The 17139-nt window shown below is 60.9% G+C and overlaps 2 protein-coding genes across 2 annotated transcripts; one reads left to right on the top strand and one right to left on the bottom strand.

Annotated features, from left to right (window-relative positions):
- Positions 1-1135: 1135 nt before the first annotated feature.
- Positions 1136-13991, top strand: F5144DRAFT_271714 (uncharacterized protein). The gene is made up of 7 exons (XM_066783627.1): positions 1136-1918; positions 1987-2628; positions 2698-3345; positions 3413-5543; positions 5599-8738; positions 8806-10707; positions 10790-13991. Exons 1-7 carry the CDS (start codon positions 1231-1233, stop codon positions 13738-13740), a joined length of 12102 nt encoding a protein of 4033 aa, XP_066640790.1. The 5' UTR covers positions 1136-1230; the 3' UTR covers positions 13741-13991.
- A 457-nt stretch (positions 13992-14448) lies between these two features.
- On the bottom strand, positions 14449-15679 carry F5144DRAFT_534963 (NADP-dependent oxidoreductase domain-containing protein; the record flags this gene model as incomplete). The annotated part of the gene is made up of 3 exons (XM_066787025.1): positions 14449-15028; positions 15150-15503; positions 15570-15679. The coding sequence occupies 3 exons, from the start codon at positions 15677-15679 to the stop codon at positions 14449-14451; spliced, it is 1044 nt and encodes a 347-aa protein (XP_066640789.1).
- Positions 15680-17139: the final 1460 nt, after the last annotated feature.

Here is a 17139-nt window from a genome sequence, read left to right as displayed (position 1 = left end):
GCGCTCGGTGGAGTCATCTTGGTTCAGGAGTTGTTGGCATGTTTCGGTGATTGCCGGATCGCGACCTTCGTGCAGCAGTGTCGCTCGCTTTTTTCCTTTCTTATTTGGTCAACCTGGGCTACCCTCGGTGGGGGTGCGGGACTCGTCGAAGCTCGACTCAAGACACCACCCCTCATGACAACATTCAATCACAAACAAACCTCGTCACTATCTCCAGACTCCAGGCCGATCAAGGCTGGATCACTGGTGACCTCGGCCGCCAAGCCAACTTGGTTGGGCACGCTGCACGTCTGTCACATCCTGGCTTAGGTAGGTAGTTCAAGCTTTGCTTGGAATCATTTCGCTAGAAAAGCGGTGAGGGAGCGTGGGCCAGACTCCAGAGCCAGCTTGATCACAATGTGACAATCACGATTGGCATCCCCCCTTCTAGTGGGCATTGTCTTGGAGTTTTGCACGGAAGCTCACCCATCCACAATTGGTCCGTTGGCCGGCCACAGGCCCAGACTTGGTCAGAGCTTGACTGGGAAAGGAAGCTGAGGGAAAAACAGGGATCATTAACCTTAAACGCTTAGCTGCCGCGGCCTGACAAGGGTCGGAGGGTCATGATCGCTCCCGGATCGCCACAGGAGCGGGCCGGTCACGATCCGCTGCTGCACGCCGTGCATGCCTGTCCCCCCCTCCAAATACGGATCACAATGAGGTGCTCTTGGAGGTTTAGATCGTCTATGCATGCCTGACGGACGCGCCTGCAACAGGTCCTCAACACAGCTGAGCTGAGTCCTGCCAAGAGGATCTTCAGAAGACGACATCCGGATGTCGGGCCCATGGGGGAGACATCGTACACGTTGACGCCAGGTTCTAACTACGGAGACCTTGTGCGTCATAGCCAGCTTCAAACTTCCCACACCGAAGTTAGCGCCCGGGCCGACTCGGTGGGGCCAGCTCAGCAAGTTGCAAAGCAACCTACGGATTAGACCAATCCGCTTGGGGAAGATGGACCGTGGATGGCGAACTATGGCGCCTATGTAGAACAGTCTGAACAGAATGCTCGATAGTCGTCTCTCCAGTTGTCTCCATGTGATGGCTATAATAAGGTATGCTGCTGCCAGTCCTGTCCTCACTACCCACGCCGGATACACCCTTCCTGCATCCCCTTTAATATCTGAAGTTTAACAGCTTATCAAGGACCCTGATTCTTGGTCCGCTTCCCTTCCTCCCCATCAACTCCTCATGTTCTCGACTGCTTCCGTTTATTCCAAAGCCATTTTTAACATGGCCAACCCTGATCACCAGGAGCCTATTGCCATCATCGGCAGCGCCTGTCGCTTCCCCGGCGGCTCGGATACACCGTCCAAGCTGTGGGATCTGCTACGCGAGCCACGAGATGTACTCCGAGAAAAGATTGACCGAGCCCGGCGTTTTGACCCGGCAGCCTTCTTTCACCCAGACAACAACCATCACGGGACCACCAACGTTCAGTCTTCGTACCTCCTGGACGACGACCCGGCCAACTTTGATGGCGCCTTTTTCAACATCTCGGCCGCCGAGATCGAGGCCATCGACCCACAGCAGAGAATGCTCATGGAGACGGTCTACGATTCACTATGCTCAGCTGGCCACACCATTGAGGGTCTGCGGGGGTCTTCCACCGCCGTCATGGTCGGCCTGATGGGAGACGACTGGACCGGCTTGGTCTACAGGGATCTAGAGGCCCTCCCCAAATATACTGCCACAGGGGTAAGCCGCAGTGTCATGTCGAATCGCCTGTCTTACTGCTTCGACTGGCATGGGCCGTCCATGACCATCGACACTGCCTGTTCGTCGAGTATGGTGGCCGTCCACTTGGCTATCCAGTCCTTGCGCAATGGCGAGTCCGAAATAGCCGTCGCCGCAGGAGCTAACCTACTTCTTAGCCCGGGTAAGTTTTCTTCGGGGAAACGATTTGATGCTTGGATTTTGGCTGACCGTCTGGATTGTTCTGGTTAGCCATGTATGTTGCCGAGAGCAACCTACAAATGCTCTCGCCGAATGGTAGAAGCAGGATGTGGGATCAGAGCGCGGACGGCTATGCTCGCGGAGAAGGGGTCGCCTCCGTTATCCTCAAGCCGCTGTCCGCCGCAATCCGGGATCATGACCACATCGAATGCATCATCCGTGCCACAGGTGTCAACCAAGACGGCAAGACCCCCGGGCTGACCCTACCCAGTGCAATAGCGCAAGCTGCTCTCATCCGGGACACGTACGCCCGCGCCGGTCTTGATCTGAACAAGCCTGAAGACCGTCCGCAGTTCTTCCATGCCCACGGCACCGGAACTCCTGCCGGAGACCCCCAGGAAGCCGAGGCGATCTCAAAGGCCTTCTATCCCCGGGGCGCTTCGGACGGCGAGAAGCTGTACGTTGGGTCTATCAAAACCATCATCGGCCATACCGAGGGCACCGCGGGTTTGGCCAGTCTTGTTGGCACGTCTCAGGCTCTACAGAACGGCATGATCCCTCCAAACCTGCACTTCACTGGGCTTAACCCCAAGATCAAGCCGTTTTATGATGGTTTGGAAGTTCCCACTGTGGCGAAGCCATGGCCCGAACTCCTCCCGGGGCAGCCACGCAGGGCGAGTATCAACAGCTTCGGTCAGTAATACCCCTTTCATTTCTTCAAATCCGGGGAGCATGAAACTGACATTGTTCTTTTACAAACAGGCTTCGGCGGCACAAATGCACACGCCATCGTAGAATCCTATGACAACACTCTGAATGCCCCTACGACGCCACCTCCGGCCAGTCTATTCGCCCCCATAACCATCTCCGCAGCGAGCGAGAGCTCGCTTCGTGGCCTCCTATCGTCATACGTTGACTATCTCCGGGCCCATCCGGAAGTGTCACTGCAAGACTTTGCTCATACCCTGCAGGAGAGACGCTCGACGCTTGCCCATCGTGCCTTCATAACGGCGTCAACAAAGGAAGAGGCCGCCGCGAAGCTGACACAACTCCTCGCGCCGGAACGTTCCGACCAGCTCAGCACCAAGCACGGCAGCGTTACCAACCCGCGCCTGCTCGGCATCTTCACGGGCCAGGGCGCCCAGTGGCCGCGCATGGGGGCCATGCTGATTGAAACGTCGCCCTTTGCCGCGAGCCGCCTGGAGGAGCTTGACAGCTCCCTGAAATCTCTGCCCGTGGATGACCGTCCGGCAACGACGCTACGCGAAGAGCTGCTTGCCGATGCTGCGAGCTCCAGAATCAGCGAAGCCGCCCTGTCGCAGCCCCTGTGCACCGCCGTGCAGATCGTGCTGGTTGACTTGCTCCGCGCCGCCGGTATCAAGTTCTCGGCTGTGGTGGGCCACTCATCAGGTAACCCCCCCCCCCCCCCCCCCCTTTCCAACTTATTCCAAACATGCATACTGACCCATGCTCCTAGGTGAGATTGCCGCCGCGTACGCCGCCGGATTCATCACGGCCCATGACGCGATCCGTGTCGCTTACTACCGCGGGCTGTATTCCAAGTTTGCCCAGTCCCCCCGAGGGCAGCCCGGTGCCATGATGGCTGTCGGAGCCTCGTTGGAAGAGGCCGCCGAGTTCTGCCGGCAAGAGGCATTTGACGGCAGACTCCAGGTTGCGGCGTACAACTCGTCGTCGAGCGTCACTATCTCGGGTGACGAAGACGCTATCGTGGAGGCTGTTGACGCCCTGAAGGAGGAGGGCAAATTTGCCCGCCGGTTGAAGGTCAGCGTCGCCTACCACTCTGCGCACATGATTCCGTGCGCCGCTCCCTACCTCGCCGCCCTCGAGGCCGCCGTGGCCAACGCTCCGGCCGAGCCTCCTGCTGAGGATGCACCGACGTGGTATTCCTCCGTCCACGGAGGCCGCGCCATGACGGCCGGTGATCTCAGCCCGCAATACTGGGTGGAGAACCTGACCGGCATGGTGCGCTTCGCTCCGGCTGTGACTGCGGCCGCGACACATGGCGGTGCCTTTGACGTGGCTCTCGAAGTCGGACCCCATCCGGCGCTGAAGGGACCCTGCCTGGGCACGCTGGAAGAAGCGGGAAGCAAGGTTCCTTATTCCGGAACTCTTGCTCGGGGAGGTAACGACGTCACCTGCATGGCGGAAACCCTTGGGTTCGTCTGGTCCAAGCTTGGTCCACGGTCCGTCCTGTTCGACGTCTTCGAGGCCGCCGTCTCAGGCACTGAGCTCGGCGCGCGCCGCTTCCTCCCAGACCTGCCCAAGTATCCGTTCGACCACTCCAGGCCGTCCTGGGCCATGACCCGCGTCTCGGGTGCCTATGCCGCTTCGGCTCTCGCGCCGCCGCACCCACTCCTTGGTAAACGCCAAGCCGACCAGGAGACGCCGCGTGAAATCCGGTGGCGTAACGTTCTGAAGCCCAAGGAATTGTCCTGGCTCAGTGGCCATAAGCTTCAGGACCAGATTGTGGTTCCCGCTGCGGCCTTCGTGGCCATGGCGGTGGAGGCCATCACGGCCGTCGCCGCCGGTAACGGGCTGAGCATCTCCCTGGTTACCCTTGAGGACCTCTCTATTGACCGCGGTATTGCCTTCAACGACGACGCTTCCAACATTGAGATCGTCTTCTCTGTCAGCGTGAACAAGCGCGATGACCAGAGCATTCAAGCGAGCTTCTCTTGCTCCTCCGGCCCTGTCCATGATGCCCAGAAGCCCCTGCTGCTCAACGCTCAGGGAATCATTACGGCCGTGTTCGGGGAGCCGAGTGCGGACCAGCTTCCCTTCGTGCAGAAGGAAGACTGGAACCTGAGCCACATTGAAGTGGACCGCTTTTATGAACAGTTCGACAATCTCGGCTATGGCTACGCGCCGCCTTTCCGCGGCGTGCGGTCCATCGACCGTAGGACCGGGTACGCTATCGGAACTATTGAGAACCAATCCGGCTCGAGCTGGGAGGACCAACAGCTTCTCATCCATCCCGGCCTGCTGGACACCGCATTCCAGGCTTCCTGTGCGGCCTTCAGCTGTCCTGGAGACGGCCGCCTCTGGGCCGTCTACATCCCGGCCCGGATCAAGCGCCTCACCATCAACCCGCACTTTTCCATCGCTGGCAGCAGCCAGGGCTCCGAGATCTTCCCTTGGGAGTCCGTGGTCACGAGTTACAAGGATGCCCGGACCACGGTCGATGTCAACATGTTCTCGCAGGACGACGCCCACACCTTCGTGCAGATCGAAAGCCTCGAGCTCATGCCGCTCACCCCGGGCCGGCCCGAGGATGACACCCCTCTCTTCTCCCGGTTTGAGTACCGCGTCGACCAGCCCGACGGCGAACTCGCGGCCTCGGCTGACGGCGCCGTGTCCGCGGAAGACGTCGAGCATGCTATCACGGCCGAGAGGGTGGCTTTCTACTACCTCCGCCGCCTGCTTGACGCCATAACGCCGGAGGAGAAGGCCAGCGCGTTGCCTCACTACCAGCAGCTGCTCGGCTGGGCTGAACGTGCGGTTGAGTTGGTGAAGAGCGGAAGAAACGCCTCGGTTTCAGCAAAGTATGCCAACGACACCGAGGAAGCGATCAGTGCTCTTCTTGCCAAGTACGTACAACCCTCTGATTTGAAGATTCACCTCGCTGTGCTAACAATGTATCAGGAACCCTCAACGAACAGACCTTCGACTCCTGGAAACTGTTGGTGCGAGCCTCCCAGATGCCGTGCGGTCCGGATCAAGCATTCTCGAGCACATGGTGCAGGATGATCTTCCCGACTTCGGTCGGAACGCCGCCAACCGCCAGCTGTCGCGCATGGTGGCTCAAATTGGTCACCGCTACCCGCACGCCAATGTCCTCGAGATAGGAGCCGGGAAAGGTGATTCTACGGGCTATGTTCTCCATGCCCTTGGTGCCGCCTTCTCTACCTACACCTACACCGACGCATCTGAGGATTCGTTCGAGGCGGCCCAGGAGCGTTTCCGGGAATATTCCAACCGCATGATCTTCCGCACCTACGACATTGAGCAGGCCCCTGCAGCCCAAGGGTTTACCGAGGGATACTACGACGTCGTGTTTGCCTCCAATGTCCTCAACGGCACCACGCAGGCGGACGAAGTCATCTTGAACGCTCGCCGTCTGTTGAAGCCCGGAGGCTATTTGATTACATTGGAACGGACCAGCAACGACAACCTCGCCGCCGGTCTTACCATGGGTAGCTTGCCGAGCTGGTGGGCGGGCACTGGGCCGGCGTTGAGCTTGTCGGAATGGGATGAACTCCTGGTCGATTCCGGCTTCGGCGGAATCGACACGGATACACCCCCGACCCACAGGCTGAACCCGTATACCGTCTTCGCTGCCCAGGCAGTTGATGAGCGCATCGAACTGCTCCGGGCCCCTCTCGAGAGTGCTCCCGAAACCCCTGCGCCACGGCTTGTCATCTTGGGTGGCCAGACGCTTGCCGTGAGGCGGGCGATCCGCGGTCTCAAAGTGTTTCTGCGGTCACGGTTCGAACAGATCGACGTTGTCAACGCCGTCGAAAGCCTCGACGATAACGCTATGGTGCCCGGGAGCGCTGTATTGTCCCTCACCGAACTAGACGAGCCTTTGTTTGCAGCCATCTCCCCCGCGAAGCTGGAGGGTCTTAAGGCGCTCTGGCGTTCCGCGGGCACAGTCTTGTGGGTGACACGCAGGGCGAGGGCAGAGGAGCCGCTGTCGTTCATGAGCCATGGTCTCTGCCGCGTTGTGAAGTACGAGTATCCCAACGTCTCGCTGCAGGTGCTCGACTTGGACGTGCTCGACGCGAAGACCCCGGAGTTGATCGCCGAGGAGTTTGTCCGCACAGCAGCCCTGAAGAAGTGGGCAAAGGAGGCCAAGGACAGCGACATCCTGTGGTCGGCTGAGCCCGAGGTGACCATCGAGTCCGGCAAGCGACTCATCCCGCGCCTCTACAAGTTCGTCGAGGCGAACGACCGCTACAACACCGCTCGCCGCACGCTCATGAAGTCGGTCGACCCCCAGAAGACGTCCGTTCTTCTTGTCAGCCTTGATGACGGCCAATCCTACGACCTCCGGGCCCCGTCACCGCTGCGCCTGCCACCCCCAGCCCCGTCCTCCACCTCCCCGGCAACCACCGCCAGCACCGTCACCGTCTCTGTCTCCCACATCCTGCTTCAGGCCATCAATCTCCCCTGCAACGCGCGCGTGTTCCTCTGCGCGGGCACCGACGAAGCCACCGGCAAGGCGGTCCTGGCCGCGACGCACACAGCCGAGTCCCGGCCCACCATCCCCGCGGGCTGGACCGTCCCCCTGCCCTCCTCCGCCAACCCCGCAACGGCCATCGCCGCCGTCGCCGCCCACCTGGCCGCCTCCACCATCCTCTCCCTCGCCCAACCCGGCAGCGCCATCCTGGTGCACGAGCCCGACGCCCTCGTCGCCGCCGCCCTCACCCAGCAGGCCGCAGCGGCCCAGATCGAGGTTGTGATCACCACCACCACCAGCAACAACAACACCACCTGGCACCGCGTGCACAGCAAACTCTCCACCCGCGCCGTCAAGAAACTCCTCCCCTCCCGCCTCTCGGCTTTCGTCGACCTCTCCCAGGCCCCGCGCACCGCGCCCGCGGGCCGGCTCATCGCCAAGTGCCTGCCTGCGGCGTGCGCGTCGCTCGCCGCCGCCGACGTCTTCGGCACCGCGGCCGAGACGCCCGCTTGGCTGGCTGCCGAGAGCGTGACTGAGGCGTTGGTGGGGGCTTGGAGTGCTGTGCAGGGTGGTGGTTTGGGAGAGGTTGGTGGTCCTGAGGTGCTGGCGCTGCGGGATGTGCAGGGTAAGGCGGTGTTTGGGGCGCCGCTGACGGTGGTGGAGTGGTCCGCGGGGCCGGTTTCGGTTAGGGTGGAGGCTATTGACGAGGGTGCTATCTTCCGCGCGGATCGGACGTACTGGTTGGTGGGCATGGCGGGCAATATGGGCCAGGGCATCTGCAAGTGGATGATCGAGCACGGCGCCAAGTATGTGGTGCTCTCGAGTCGCCGGCCCAAGCCGCTGAACCCGGGTTTCCTCGCGTTTGTTGAGAGTATGGGCGCGAGGGTGGAGGTGCTGCCGCTTGATGTGACGAGCAAGGAGGCTGTGTTCGAGTGCCACCGGCAGATGGTGGAGATGCTGCCTCCTGTCGGGGGTGTGGCGATGGGGGCCATGGTCTTGGAGGACTCGCTATTTGAGCGGCTGTCGTTTGAGGTGCTGACCAAGGTGCTCGAGCCCAAGGTGGCCGGCACGCGGAACCTCGACACCCTGTTCTACAACACCCCGCTGGACTTCTTCGTCGTCTTCTCCTCGCTGGTGTGCGTCACCGGCAACAGCGGCCAGAGCAACTACGTCGCCGCCAACATGTACATGACGGCCGTCGCCCTGCACCGCAAACGGCGTGGTCTGGCTGGCTCCGCCATCGCCCTGGGCTCCGTCATGGGTGTCGGTTTCGTGGAGCGCACCGAAGCGCTCACTAGCGAGTACTTCATCAAGTTGGGGACCAAGAACGTCTCGGAGCAGGATGTTCAGCAGCAGTTTGCCGAGGCTATTCGCGTTGGTCGGCCGGACTGCGACGAGGTTGCCGATATCGCGGCCGGGTTGGTGCCCATCTACGCGGATACCGACGCTAAGGCCCAGTTCCGTGACGATGTCAAGTTTGGCCACTTCATCATGCAACGGGCTGGTGCTGGCGACAAGTCGGGCAGGCCCCGAGTGACGCTGCCCGTCCGTGTCCAGCTGCCAGAGGTGAAGAGTCAGGCTGAGGCCATGGAGGTGATCAAGGGTAAGTGTCGATTTGTATTCTTTGTTTTGCTTATGACAACCGATGCTAACGCAGCTTCTGCACGTAGCATCCTTCATCTTCCGGCTCAAGCGCATCCTGATGATTGCACAGGACGATGCTGTCCACGAGAACCTCTCTCTCGTCGAGCAAGGCATGGACTCCTTGATGGCCGTCGAAGTCCGCTCGTGGTTCCTGAACGAGATGGAGGTGGATATTCCGACCCTCAAGATTCTCGGCGGCAGCACCATCGGCGACCTGCTCGTCGAGGCGGTGGGCCGCATGCCGGTTTCCATCATGGACCTGAGCACCCTCCCTAGCACTGGGGCAGCGGATAGCATGAAGGAGGTCGAAGTGAAGCCGAAGCCGAAGCCTCAATCGGTCACACCTCCGCCGCCGAACGTGGAAAACCTCCGGGCCTCTGTGTCATCCTTGACCTCATCCTCTTCCGAGTCGACAACCCCCGGCGATATGAGTCCCACGCGCAGCGCAGAGCTAGTGCGGACGCCGGAGACTCAGTCAACCGAGCCTGGGACTCCGGTCGATACCTCGAGCGAGCTTTCTCTTGACCATGAGAAGCCTTCTTCAACCTCCGCCGCGCGTACCGAAAAGGAACAGACACTCCCCATGTCGCACAGCCAAAGAGGGTTCTGGTTCCTGCAGGACTACCTCACAGACAAGTCGACCTTCAACATGACAGTCATGTTCAAGCTCACCGGGCACATGGACGTCGCCCGGCTTGAGAGAGCTGTGCAAACGCTGGGTCGCCGCCACGAGGCCTTGAGGACTAGGTACTTTGCGTCCGAAGAGGAGGGCGGCAGAGTCGCCATGCAGGGCATCCTCGAGGCCGACTCTCCCGTCCGTCTTGTGCACAAGCGTCTTGCAGCGGAGTCTGATGCGTACGACGAGTTGAACAAGATGCACAGCCACGAATGGGACCTCGGCTCGTGGGAGGCGGCCAAGATTCACCTCCTGACGGTGGATGACAACACGCACTTCCTGCTTGCCGGAGGCCACCACATTTCTTGGGATGGCTACAGCTTCAGCGTGCTGTTCGTTGATCTGGAAGCAGCCTACTCGGGGAAGCCGTTGGCCCCTCTTGGCCCCGAGAACCAGTTCCGGGCCGCTACCCAGGCACAGATCGACCTGCAGAAGACAGGAGGGATGAAGAGCACGCTCGATGAACTCCGCGGCATCATTGATACCAGTCGCCCGCCCATCTCGCCCTTCCCCTTTGCCAAGTCTCCCACGCGACCGGCCGTGAGCGAGTTTGCGCAGTTCGAGGTCAAGGCGACGCTCCAGCCGGAGCTCGTTTCCAAACTCAGACAAGTTGCCCGGACAAACCGATCGACCATGTTCCACCTCTACCTCGCCGCCATCCAGGGCCTTGTGCTCCGCCTGCTCCCCGAGACGGACGACTTCTTCGTGGGGATCGCGGACGCTAACCGCCTCGACCGGCGTTTCATCGGAAGCCTGGGTCTCTTCCTGAACCTGCTCCCCGTCCACTTCAAGCGCGGCGGCCAGAGCACCAAGGTCAGCAACCTCATCCAGGGAGCGCGCGACGCCGCGTACGGCGCCCTCCAGCGGTCGAACGTGCCCTGGGGTGTCGTCCTCGACGAGCTCAAGATCCCGCGCGTCAGCACCCACTCGCCCGTCTTCCAGCTCTTCTTCAACTACAACCAGGTCGTCCACGAGCGGTCGACGTTTGGAGGCTGCAAGCTCAGCGACGAGTCGTGGCTGGACGCGGGCACTGGCTATGACTTCACGCTGGGCGTCACCGACAACCCCAAGGGCGAGTCGAGGCTGTCCCTCCGTCTTTCGGCCGGCATGTACACCCAGGAAAGCACCGAGCTCCTGATGCGGTCGTTTGTGAATGTGCTTGAGACCTTCGCGGCGGGTGTCGACTGCGAAGCTGCCGACCTGCCGGCCTATGCTCCTCGGGATATTGAGTTGGGCCTCGAGGCCGGTAAAGGTGAGAGGAAGGGTTACTGTAGTTTCCAGGTGTGATGTTGCGGGAGAACTAGAGAGAGACTAACATGTGCGATGTTTTACAGGACCGGAAACTGTAGTTGAGTGGCCTCTCACTCTGTCCCACCGCATCGATCAGATTGTCGAGGCCCACGGATCCGCGCCGGCCTTGAAGGATGGTCTCGGTAGCAACCTAACATATGAGCAGATGGCGGACCGCGTACAGGTGATCGCAGCCAGCCTCGTTTCTGCTGGCGCAGGCGACGGTGCAGCTGTCGGCGTCTTCCAGACCCCATCCGCCGACTGGATCTGCTCTCTGCTGGCCATCATGAGAGTCGGCGCGACCTACGTGCCCCTTGATCTCCGCAGCTCCATGGACCGCCTCGCCACCATCGCAGAGCTTGCCAAACCGGGCTTCTTGCTCACTGACGCGAGCACATCCGACCAGACCGACGGACTCAACCTCCCCGAGGCCGTGAAGATCGTCGTTTCCGACTTGTCGGGGGGCGAGGCCCAGTCTGGCGCCGTTCCCAACCAGGCAAAGCCCGACTCGACTGCTATCATGCTGTTCACCAGTGGCACGAGCGGACAGCCCAAGGGAGTCCTGCTGACGCACGAGAACTTGCGCGCCCAGGTCGAAGGACACTCTCGCTCCTGCGACGTGTCCTCCCTGGCCAGCGTAGTCCTCCAGCAGAGCATCTACAGCTTTGACATGTCACTCGACCAGACCTTTGCCGCGCTCGCTCACGGCGGCTGCCTCGTGGTGGTGCCCGCCGACAAGCGGGGAGACCCGGAATCTATCACCACGCTGATGGCCGAGCACGGTGTCACCTACACCCTGGCCACGCCGTCCGAGTACAACACGTGGTTCAGCTACGCGCGCGAGAACCTGGCCCGTTGCCAGGCGTGGCAAGCAGCGTTTGCCGGCGGAGAGCACCTTCACCGTGGACTGATTGACCAGTTTGCCGATCTTGCGAGTGAACAAGCCCCCGCGGTACGGCTCTTCAACGTCTACGGTCCGACCGAGGTTACCGTGGCCGTCACCAGGGGAGAGGTCAAGCACAGCGACCCCAAGTTGGAGTACCCAGTCCCGGTTGGGTCCGTGTTGCCCAACTACCGGATGGCCATTGTTGATAAGCGGCTGCAGGCGGCGCCAGTGGGTGTCGCGGGTGAGGTCTGCGTCGGTGGACCGGGCGTGGCTCGCGGCTATCTGCCCTCTCCCGGCGTGACCCAGAACAGCTTCATCTCTGGCGCCAACATCCACCCGTCTTTGGCTGAGACCGGGACATGGTACCGCACCGGCGACCTCGGCGTCCTCCGAGAGAACGGTACTGTCCACATTGTCGGCCGTATTGCCGGTGACAACCAAGTCAAGCTCCGCGGGTTCCGCGTCGAGCCGCAGGAGGTGGAAGCGGTGCTCCTCACAGCCGCAGAAGGTACGCTCTCACACGCCATCGTCACAGTCCGTGGTGAGGGAGAGGGCCGGTTCCTGGCGGCGCACGTCGTGTTCGGGCCCGAGGTCCCACAAGACCGCCGCCCCGGCCTCATCCAACGCCTCGAATCGGGGCTCCCACTCCCGTCTTACATGCAGCCCACCGTGGTCGTGCCCATCGACAATATCCCCCTGACCAAGCACGGCAAGTTTGACCGCGCCGCGATCCAGGCCCTCTCGCTTCCGGATAAGACCGAGCCGGCCACAGTCGCCACCGAGCTGACCGCCGAGGCGAGACTGGCCGCGCTGTGGCGCAAGGTCATCCCCCACGGTATCCAAGCGGCGCTCACCCCCGAGACGGGCTTCTTCGAGGCCGGCGGCACGTCCATCCTCCTGGTGAAGCTCCGGGCACTCATCAAGGCCGAGTTCCGCTCGGCGCCCCGTCTGGCAGAGCTGATGAACGGCAACACCCTGGGTGCCATGACCAAGGTCGTCGAGTCGCGCATCACGCAATCCCTAGACTGGACGGCAGAGACCTCAGCCCCTGAGCTGGTTATCCCCCCCAGCAGCGCCGCAGACGGTGCCAACACTGACGCAGAGGCAACCCCCTTGAAGATTGTCCTTTCCGGCGCAACCGGCTATCTAGGCCGGCATCTTCTCGCTCGCCTGGTGGCCGACCCCCAGGTCGGCACAGTCAGCTGCCTAGTCCGAGACGCAACCGCCGCCACATCCGCCCACGAAGTCTTCACCGACCCCAAAGTCCAGCTCATCCAAGCGGACCTCTCCCAGCCCACCCTCAACCAACTCTCCTCCACCACCGCCGCCACCAACGGCGGCCCGGTCTCCGCCATCGTGCACTGCGCCGCCAACCGCTCCTTCTTCGAGCCCTACGAGTCCCTCCGCGCCGTCAACGTCCACAGCGCCCGCGAGCTCGCCCGCTTCGCGCTCCTCGCCGGCCGCGCGCCCCTGCACTTCGTCTCGTCCGGCGCCGTGGTCAAGTATGACGCCGCCACCGCGTTGCCCCCCACCAACGGCAGCGATGGCTACATCGCCAGCAAGTGGGCCGCCGAGCAGGTCCTGCGCAACACGGCGGCCGCGCATGGCCTCCGTGCCTACCTGCACCGTCCGCTGCCGGTTGCTGCTGCGCGTGGTGGTGATGAGGAAGAGGGGGAGAAGGAGGCGGGGGATGACTCGACGGCGGCAGCTACTGCCGCGCTGCTGGAGGAGCTGGTGACTATCGCGCGCCGGGTTGGGGCGCGGCCGGACCTGTCTGTGATTAGTGGCAATGTGGACGTCACGCCGGTGGAGAAGGTGGCGGAGGATATGGCGGCGAGCATCTTTGCGAGCTGTGGTGTCGCCGCTGCCGCTGCCGGTGAGGGGGATGGGAGTGGCGTGGTGGAGGTGGTGAAGCATGAGGCGCAGCACAGGCTGCCTGTGGAGGAGCTGGCGCGTGTGGTGGAGGAGGATGAGGAGCTGCGGGCTCTGCCGACTATGGACACTTTGGCTTGGTTTGGGGAGGCGAAGAAGGTTGGGTTTAGTCAGTTCATGGCGGCTCAGGGGTTTGTTATCAACTCCAAGGGCGGGGACCTTACGGCGAGCCGTTGATGTTGGGTTTGGTTACTGTTTAAGGGGTATGTGAGGAGGGTTTTGTGAATTGAGACCAAGTAAGGATAACGGGTTACGACTTTCTTTACGGGTGGTTTGGAACTTTGGGTGCTTCTGGATAGGGGATATAGGAGTTTCTTTTTTCTTTTGTTTTCTTGACCTTTTTCTCAGTTTTAACTAGGTATCTCAATTTCAGTCTCCACATTGGTGAATTATCATGGCAACTTCTTGACCTCTGTTTTTAATACGGCATACAAGTCATCAAATTGCATATCTTTGCACATGGTACTTTGTTCCTGACTTCACTGTGCGAACCATGCGAAAGATTCTGAACCCGATTCCTGTTTTTACAAGCCCGCAAGTGATTTCTACCTGTAGGTGCCGTTTTAGGATTCCCAATCCCCCATGCCCTCGCCATTGCATGTGAGCTCCGAGTGATGCTTGGTTTGTTCTACGTAGAAGGCCTCGGACGGATTGAGATACCAAAGTTATTAGTCGGAAAAGGCGAATCTTCCAGCGGGAAAGCTACAAGCGCCGTCGGGAGGGTGGCTTGGTCCACGGCGATATCCTGCCGGTCAACCTTCTATGGAACGAGGAAGTTGGGGGCGTGATACTGATCGATTTTGAGAGCATAGTTTCCAAGCCGAAGCCGTCTGCTCAAGCCGACAAAACCGTCAGACTTAATTAGTATACGCTTGTATTCGACACTCAGAGCGCGGGCGTATCATTAAACTCATCCAACAACCCCGGCGGCACCCGGATCCCAGCGATGCCCACCTCCTCAAGCCACCCCCTAATCTCCTTCTCCTCCTCCCCATCCACACTAACACCCACCGCGCCAACATTCTCCTCCAAATACCTCAAATTCTTCGTCCCCGGAATCGGAATCACATCCTCCCCCTGCGCCATCAACCACGCCATCGTCAACTGCCCCGGCGAGCAGCCCTTCCGCCGCGCCATCTCCCCAAACCGCTCCACCAACAACAAATTCTTCGCAAAATTCTCCTTACTAAACCGCGGCATCAGCCTGCGCAGGTCCCCCGGCTCGAAATCGTTGGGCGAACGTAGCCGGCCTGTCATGATGCCGCGCCCTAGCGGCGCGTACGCAAACACCGATATGCCCAGCTCGCGGCAGGCGCGCAGCGTGTGGTCGCTCTCGGGGCCCTCGATCTCCAGCGCCCAGGGAGAGTACTCCACTTGATAGGCGGCGAGGGGGGCGATGGCCCTCGCGCGGTGCAGGGTGGCGGCGGAGCAGGCGGATATGCCGATATGTTTGATTTTGTTTTCTCTGTGGGGGTGGGGGGTTGATGTTAGTTTGGGCTTGGTAGGGCAAGGAAAAGGGGGGAGAGGAAAGGGGGAAGGAAAGGGGGGAGGAAAGGGGGAGATGAAAGGGGGTGACATGTACATACTGCTGTAGTTTGACCAACTCCGCCATAGTCTTCTCGATCGGCGTCTTATTGTCCACGCGGTGGATGTAATACAGATCAACGCATGACACCCCCAACCTTTTCAGACTCTTCTCGCACTGCTGCCGGCAGTACTCGGGCGAGCTGTCGATCAACAGCCCGCGGCTCCCATCTTCACGAATCCCCACCGTGAGCCCGAACTTGGTGGCCAGGAAAATATCGTCGCGGCGCTCCGGGTGCCGCGCAAACCACTTGCCCAGCAGGTCCTCACTGTCGCCGTACATGTCGGCCGAGTCCCAGTTGGTGCAGCCCAGCTCCCAGGCCCGGTCGAGTACTTTGAGCCGGTCTTCGTCGGAGCTGCAGGGTGCAGGGTTGGGTTAGCCAATATCGCATAGATGGAGAGAGTGCAGCTGTCTAACTCACCCCACTGAGCCGTACGCCGTGCTGAGGCCCATGAGGCCGAAGCCGATGGCCGTGATCTCGGGGCCGTCTCTGCCCAGCTTTCGAGTAGGGAGTTTCACCGGTGGTGCCATGTTGTCTTTATTACCCAAATACTGGTGGCGAGCCAAAAGGATGGAAGAGACGAGACCGGTGGCTTATAAGGGGAGCCTGGAAGCATGTGAAGGGTGTTGTCCGGATAAGCATATCCCGGAACGCCGGTTGTGTTTCATTCCCCGGACAGCGCCATCCCGGCCACTAATATACGTCCGGTTGCGTTCCCGGTGTGGGGGTGGCGCCTGGAACTTGGAAACCGTGGACGCGGAGAACAGACGACCCTTTTCGTCATCCACATTATGATGCAGGCAGTGGACAAACCAGCTGGAACTCACTAACCCAGGGGGAGGCACCAGCCCCGTCAGACCGAAGGAGTCTGCCAGGTTCCTGGGAGTCTGGCTGGACCGGAAGCTCAACTGGAAAGCCCACCTTGCGGCGGTGGAGAAGAAGCTGAGGACCCAGAGCTATGCCCTGTCGAGGCTAGCGGCATCGACGTGGGGACTGGGGCTAGCCAAAGCGCGAGAGGTGTACACAAAGTGCATCCGGTCAGCGCTGGCCTATGGCGCATCGTCGTTCCACATTCCCACGGATGTGGGAGGCGAACCGGTGAAGAAAGGCATCACCAAGGCCCTCGGGAAGGCCCAGAACAAGAGCCTGAGGATTGTGGCGGGAGCCTTTAAGTCTACCCCCATCCGTAACCTCGAGACAGAGACGTGGGTACCACCATTGGACTTATACCTAAACAAACGGCTTGCAGATTTCGAAAACCGACTCCAACAACCCAATCTGGACGACGGCCGGGGCGGCAAGAAGACGGCGGGGAGCGTTATCCTTACCGCCTGCCGCAAGATACAGCAGAGACTCAACTCGAGGAGGGGCAACAGGGGCCGACCGCGAACCTTGAGACCTCAAGGGCCCACGGCGGTAGAGAGAGCCGCGGGCACGATCATGCGCTGGACGGGGGGAACCATAGACACGGACAAGGCAGTAGAAGAGGCCTGGAGAGCGAGGTGGTTAAAGGAACGGGACGGCAGAGCAATCACCAGGCCGGCGGACGACTTTGACCATCAGCGGGAGACGCTATTCCGGAACGAAACCCTAAGGAGGCATGACGGTCTCAGCAAGGCGAAAAGCTCACTGCTCATTCAAATCCGGACGGGAGCAATAGGCTTACGGGACTACTTGTTTACACGGGAAGTCCCGGAGGTTCTGACGCCTGCCTGCGAGTGCGGCGAGGGACGAGAGACTGCCGAACACCTGGTAGTGTGGTGTTTGGCCCCACCGTTGACTCGAAGATGGGAGAGAACTGGAATTCGGACACGACGGGACTTTTACTCAGTTCTACACGGTATCAATCCCACGACTGCACGGCTGGCGAGGAGGATCCTCGACTGGCTGATGGACTCGGGGAGGCTGCCGATGTACAGCTTGGCCAGGAGGCTCGAGCTGGAAACGGCGGCCTGAAGCGCCCCCGTTCGGAGGCCAGGAGGCCTCCTCT

Source organism: Chaetomium tenue, assembly GCF_020726465.1.
Source record: "Chaetomium tenue strain MPI-SDFR-AT-0079 chromosome Unknown F5144scaffold_5, whole genome shotgun sequence".
In the NCBI taxonomy this organism is placed as follows: domain Eukaryota; kingdom Fungi; phylum Ascomycota; class Sordariomycetes; order Sordariales; family Chaetomiaceae; genus Chaetomium; species Chaetomium tenue.
The sequence above is the reverse complement of the archived record's forward strand: the minus strand, read 5'-3'. Positions and strand labels throughout refer to the sequence as shown.